The 6405-nt window shown below is 38.7% G+C and overlaps 1 protein-coding gene across 3 annotated transcripts in view; it reads right to left on the bottom strand.

Moving 5' to 3' along the window:
* LOC116842414 overlaps nt 1-5487 on the bottom strand; it is an 11082-nt gene extending 5595 nt beyond the window's left edge. The window contains exons 1-9 of one of the 3 annotated variants that reach the window (XM_032811612.1): nt 5035-5487; nt 3104-3338; nt 2281-2511; nt 2009-2103; nt 1775-1844; nt 1455-1622; nt 828-1318; nt 529-687; nt 74-417 (exon numbers count right to left, since the gene is read on the bottom strand). In XM_032811612.1, the coding sequence (XP_032667503.1) occupies nt 74-417; nt 529-687; nt 828-1318; nt 1455-1622; nt 1775-1844; nt 2009-2103; nt 2281-2511; nt 3104-3338; nt 5035-5042 (1801 nt within the window). In that variant the 5' untranslated portion in view covers nt 5043-5487. Of the gene's footprint in view, nt 1-73; nt 418-528; nt 688-827; nt 1319-1454; nt 1623-1774; nt 1845-2008; nt 2104-2280; nt 2512-3103; nt 3339-3593; nt 4618-5034 lie in introns of those variants that run through there. The other 2 variants (XM_032811613.1, XM_032811614.1) reach the window with 2 other exon arrangements.
* Between the last annotated feature and the right edge of the window lie 918 nt (nt 5488-6405).

The following is a 6405-nucleotide window of genomic DNA, read 5'->3' on the forward strand; positions in this document are numbered from 1 at the left end:
CTCTCTCTCTCTCTCTCTATAACGAAGGGTCGCTTCAAATCTTCTTATTACTATTATTAGAAAAAGTCCATACCTTTGCCAGCATCCGTCGTTGTCGAACCGTCGTCAGTCAGTGATGATTTCGCATTCGTCAAGTCGTTGGGCAACTTTCCCCATAACTGCTCTTCAAACAACTTATCTTTACGATGCATGTAGACACCGCTATCGCCGTCATCGTCGCGTAACTCGCAGTCGTAGCGGGCCGTAACATATTGTTCGTACAAAGACTGTGAGACTGGGAGACCGTCATACCGAAACACGGGAAAGCAAGGATCGGTGATGGTGCGTGAATGCCGCTTGTCACTTTCGTTGGTGTGCGATTTACGGTGAAATGAGTCTGACTTGAAGTCTGGAGAAACCTGGTCGAATTTCGATAACCTGTAACCAGACCGGTAATTTGTTACACTATTATTTTATTGTTAGAAATTAATAAAATAATAGTTATTTTTTCAATATTTAAAAATCAGGAACTTTAATATTGTTAATTACGTTTTGCTCAGTTCCGGCAGGCAAATCCTAGAAGAGCTGCCTGAGCACGGGTCAACTGACGTCAGATCTGGTAAACTGGCGCTCCTTCTGTCGAGATCCTTTCTCTTCATCAACCTTTCCTTCGATGTGGCGTTCCTCAGTTTGTTCAGACGTTTGCATCTGACACAATAATACAAAAGTAACTTGAATAATTCAGAAATAAATTACAACGCGCATAAAATAATACGTATTCAAATATCAGCAGCAGAAAGACACATAGTAAAAGGTATATAAGCGTTTTTCTAGAACGCCGCGATCACCTGAGCGCTTCCTTGACGACGTCCGGGATGTCATCATCGTCATGGTTGTTCGATGAACTCGTCGACGTCTTACATTCGTTTCCATTACCGCGATCGCTCTCATTCTTTTCTTCGCCGTTCTCTACTTCTTCTGGTGCGCTGCAGATGAGCATGGCCATGTCGTGCAGCACACGGTTGACGTCTTTCAATGGCGTCGCGCATACACTAGGTGTAAGCGAGCTAGCGGTAGCGGGGATTGTGGCCTTGATGGCGCGTTCTTGTTGCTTGGTCTCCTGTTGCTTACGTCTGATCGGCGGCGACGAATCCTGAATTGTCGCGGGCACTAAAGGTACATATTGTAACGTCGCCGTATCGTCGTTGAAATTCGTCGGTTCGCCCTCTTCGCCCTCTTCAAGTACCGTGAAAATCCGCGACGTGTCTCGCTTCATGCCGGAAGATGCGCCGCTAACGGGAGGCTCCTTGGTGCTGCTTCCCTTTTGTGGCACCGTGTTCTGAAAGTTTATTAGGAATTAATTTCATAATTACATATTGCATGATTGAATTTTTACATCATAATGCCGTCGTTACACTTTCAAATAGCATATGATAAAATTTTGTCTATGTATCTTGCAATTATGACATGCTTACCTTTCTCTGTGGAATTTTCTTCATTGCTGTGTCGAGATATGAGTGATAATAACGTTCGTTGTTCGCATCTTGCATCAGTTTCTCAAATTGTTTCCGTTCTATGTACACTTGCAGCAACTGAACACCGACTGGCAAATGGAACTGTGTGGATACCTTCTCCGCGGGAGCCTTAAAATAAAAACAAATATGTTATAAATTTATTTTGCATTTATATTTTATTACTTGTATATTCTTTTGTCAATTGATATTAGTGACAATAATATCGTACTTGAGCTTTTATCATTTAAGATTAATTTTTCTTATAAGGAATAAAAAGATACCTTTATCCTGTAAGGGTCGGTAATGACAATCTGCTTTGTTAAGTCTGCGCCCAACTGTGTAGCAACTATCCTGAAAAGATAAAGTAATAGAGATAAGATAAAAGAGTAAAACAATAGAATTAATAAAAAGAAGAATAAAATTAATAAAAAGTTGATATCTCAAATATATTTATAAGCGATATATAAATATCGCAATATAATTCTGTTTAGAAATATTATATTTTTTTTCATTACTTATTATTGTAGAACAATGCTCCACCCAAAACGCCGTTTGTCTGTTGAAAGTGTTGTAACATTTGGATTGCTTCTAAAAATATGTTACTGGCACTCTAAAAAAAACACATATTTTCATTGTAGGAGAGAGAATTTTGCATAAATATCTTTTGCTATTTTGTATTGAATATTATAAGAATTTAATAATTATATTAAATCATTAATATAACTATGGCTAAATTCTCTCGACGCAATCGTATTTTTATACTAATTTGAATTTTATTCGTGCTCACCTTTGGAAGTTTGATAACGGGAATGTTCGAAAATAAATTGGCACTATATTGCAAAATTGGCAGGTAAGTCTCGAACATCTGATACAGTTTTTCGGTGAATCTATTGCGGTCATTGTTGAAGGAATCCAGTATCTTGACGAGATCACAGTGAAAAAACTTTAACAACGACTCCAGTATGTCCGCGCGTCTTTCAAGTATCCAGTCTTGTATGTTTCTGTCTGTTCCTACGGCCTGCGGAATTAATCAACGCGGAGAATAATTTACGATCATTAATCTCGCTCATTGGGCACGCGACAAACGCATTAGTGTGCCCCGCTAGAGTATTATAGTGAATGAATTGTGTCAGCAGATAACTCCTAATAACTCAACCTCCGATACAAAGTAAGCGAGGGGAGCAAAAGTGCGTAATACGCATAAATAAGGAGGACAATCGTCATACATAGAATGTTTATTCTATGTTTCATTGAACTATCTTGAGGGCAAGCAACGAAGAAGTCGGTTGCAACAACAGAGCGGAGTTCAAAGCTGTTATTAATAGACGCATCTAAAACTTGAACTCATTTTACCAAGGAGAAGAAACGTTGACGATTATTTGGTGACAATACTACATAATTACTACAATCAATTAATTGCTGTGAATCACAGATGTTATTACATTACCTACATCTACTTATGCTCATGTTGTTTTATTCTCTTGTATTCTCGATGAAATATCGTTTGTTCTCACAATTTTAAGTTTATTTCCTCCAAATAATATTCTTTAAGTTGCTTTGAATTTCGCTCTTCACTACAGTATGATAAGCATGATTTAAAATGCACTCACCAGTACATATTGGCCAAGCTTCACCAACACAAACTTCCCACCTTGCAATGTGATGGATCGTGGAGCAGAAAACGACGTTGACAAGAAGTGATACACACCCATCAGCTGTCCTGCTAGGGCTAGTCTCTGCGTCAGGGACACCCAGGCCGGATGAAAATACATGACTGCCTCGGCAGGGTCATCCTCCTCTTTACAACACTTAGCAGTGTCGTAAACGAACACTATCATCATCTCCCTGAAAATGAAGATGTTGCTTTAGAACAAACGTTTCACAGTAGACTAAAATTATCCAAGATACAATAAAGATGATAAAACGCAATGTATACGAGATGTGTACGTAGAAGATAAAGCATAGATAAATATAGATTCTAGAATTACGAATATTGTAAGTACAGTTAATCTCAGCCCTAACAAAGTAGCAAACTCTTGCTGTAATAAGTACATTATTATGTAACTTCAGGAAAGGGATCTTTTTAGTTGCGAAACTCACATGGCTTACCCAAGTCTATTCTATCTAGATATTGTGACGGCAACTGTAAGCCCGTTCGCCTTTCTCTCATTGTAAAAAGTAGTGCGGGAACAACGCAGACAATGCGTTTTGCTGGACGTTTCAGTTTTGGCGCATGACTGAGGCGAGCAGGCGAATCATTCATGAGCAAATGATCGGGGGGATTAAGCGGTACCAGTAACCGATAAGGCATTGGGGAAGATAAGATTAAAGTTGCAGACGACGTACAGCGCGAGACTCAAGCATTGGTTCAACATTGTTGGAGCGAGCAGTCTTGAGTAGCTCATTTGTTCGCGAAATAGTGATTCTTAAAAGGAAGACCAACAGGCTCATGTAAGCAGGTCTAATGCAAGGATTTTATAAAACTTCAGATGCTTTGTGAAGTGTAATATTTTAGATTTCCGTGATATGAAACGCTTGGTGTGACTTCCGAGTTTGATGCATTCATGGATTTATTTTTGACTTTTTATGAACATTCCAGATCACTTTTGCAGATTTCTTCAGTAGAGGTACGATATGAGACTGAGATCTCAGGTCACTCTGGTCATTCTTTTACTGAAGTTTTTTTCTACAGAAGTGAACTGGAATGTTCAAGAAACGTCGGAAACAAATATATCAAGGTTATGGCATCAACCTGGAAACTAGAACAAGTCTTTGTAGAATTATTGGTACTTTGAACATTGTACTTCCTGTGGATCCACTAATAATCTTACAAATGTAAAGTGTCACTTCATTGCTATAACAGATGACTGAATTAGTATAACAGAAAATACTCTTGAGAACAAACGTTGAAGTTTACAGAGCAAATATTTAAATACCCACATGAGTCTTCTTTTGATACCTTCACTATCTATGAAAACTATACTTGTACAGTAGATTGTAAAACAATTTAGGCACAATGAAGTTGAAAGCTCTTACCAAATTGAGAATTATTACTGATGGATTCTTATACAATAATAATTAATAGTATAAGAATACCCAATAATAAGTCAAAATAACATTTAATAAAACACAATAGTAATAAGTAAATAATAAATAATAATAATAAATACATAAACTAATTATAAATGACAATAATACTAGTAATAATTAATAATTAATATAATTATTAGGCAAAAGCCAGTCTCTCAGTTATTATTTCAATTTTGACAGCTCCCAATTTCATTGTGTCTAAACTATTTTGTGATCCATACATACAGAAAGTTTATGTATTGCCATAGAATACCGTAGTACAGAATACCGTAACCACGGTGAAGTTATGCGTGTAGATTAAAGGGGAGACAGATGGGAAAATAGTAAACAGAGCATTATCATGTACACGTGAACTGTCCCCCTTTCCCCGTTCTTTTCATTTCGCTTTCACTCATCATCTCGTATACAATGTATACTCTAATTAGATAAGGCGGTGATTGCGCGATCGTACTTCGCCATGATGATTGTTTATGTTGTGCACGATCCGCGCCAACCAGTTGCTGTCAAGGCTTGTCTCGTTTGGACGTATTTTCGTTCGCGAATTCGAGTTGCGCGAATGTGAGTGCGTTCCAATGATTTTAACGCGTCGAAGGCCTTGTTTCTCGGCTCTTCGTCGTCGGATCGGAACGCCGCGTCTTTTCGTCGTCTCGTCTCCCTGCGGTAGGAACGCGCCACGCTCGCGACGTCGTCGACCAGTGACAGAACGCGGCATGAGCCATTTTTTTTCCCAATGCCGATGACAACAAAGTTGATTTTAATCGCGACAAACAGTTCTCCTTCTCTTTCTCTCCCGTTGCGGTCTCTGTATTCTTTCTCTTCGTCTCTTTTACCTCATCCACCCGGACTACCCCCCGAGACCCGCAACTGTCGCGGAACTATGGCGTCTTTTGAAACTCGACACCCGGTAACGCCATATTGATTTTTAGTTCCGGATGAAGGGGTCAGATTCCAGAGGGCGCTATAAACTCTGGTCGATTAGAAATCCTTGATCTGTTCTTTTCAGCTGCACTGCTGAACTGATGCAATAGATTAGAGTGAGAAAACATATTGGCCGCGTTCAGTAGAACAAGTGATCAGTAAGCGCTCAGGGAGCTCTTGTATATGATTTGGCATATTCTTTTAGATCTCCAACTATACTCCAATCAGATGCAAGAGCTCACTGAGCGCTTACTGATCACTTGTTCTACTGAACGCGGCCATTGTCTCAGTTTTAAGCCTAATCTACAAGGTGCTCTTTGCTTTCTGTTTCTTGTTCTCTGTCTTTTTTTAGTTTAAGGCTTAAGGTGTGAGTCACGCTACCTCTTGAATATTACAGGATGAGAGAGAGCATGTTTGTAGGTCTCGAACAGCGCTCTGTCTTTGGATACTTTCTAGTTGCGTACACGGTGTTACACAAAACCAGTTTATTTGTTGCATATTATCTTACAAGATATTTTAGATAATATGTGACCAATAATCTAGTTTTGTGTACATATGTATCAAAATGTGTTAAGAAATTGGAAAGCACCCTTTGTCTAGTACAGTCTGAACCAAAAGCTAAGTTAGCTGATTTTTAAACGTAAGATGAATTTTCGAATTAGGAAGCATCTTTGCTTTGTTTTTCTTAATAATAAGTCGATAAGTAAATACTAATAATTGAGAAAAAATATATATATTTTTTTTTATATCTTAAACTTTCCTTTATAAGCTTAATGGCTCCTGCACACAGGACGCGGTAATGCTTGCCGCGCGGCGGAAGTTCGCGCGACAGCCAATCAATATGCTGCTTTCCATAATAACCTTCTAGCTCTTACGGAAAATCAACATATTGATTGGCTGTCGC

Source organism: Odontomachus brunneus, unplaced genomic scaffold (genome assembly GCF_010583005.1).
Source record: "Odontomachus brunneus isolate Ranch 3 - 2012 unplaced genomic scaffold, Obru_v1 Obru_scaffold_025, whole genome shotgun sequence".
In the NCBI taxonomy this organism is placed as follows: domain Eukaryota; kingdom Metazoa; phylum Arthropoda; class Insecta; order Hymenoptera; family Formicidae; genus Odontomachus; species Odontomachus brunneus.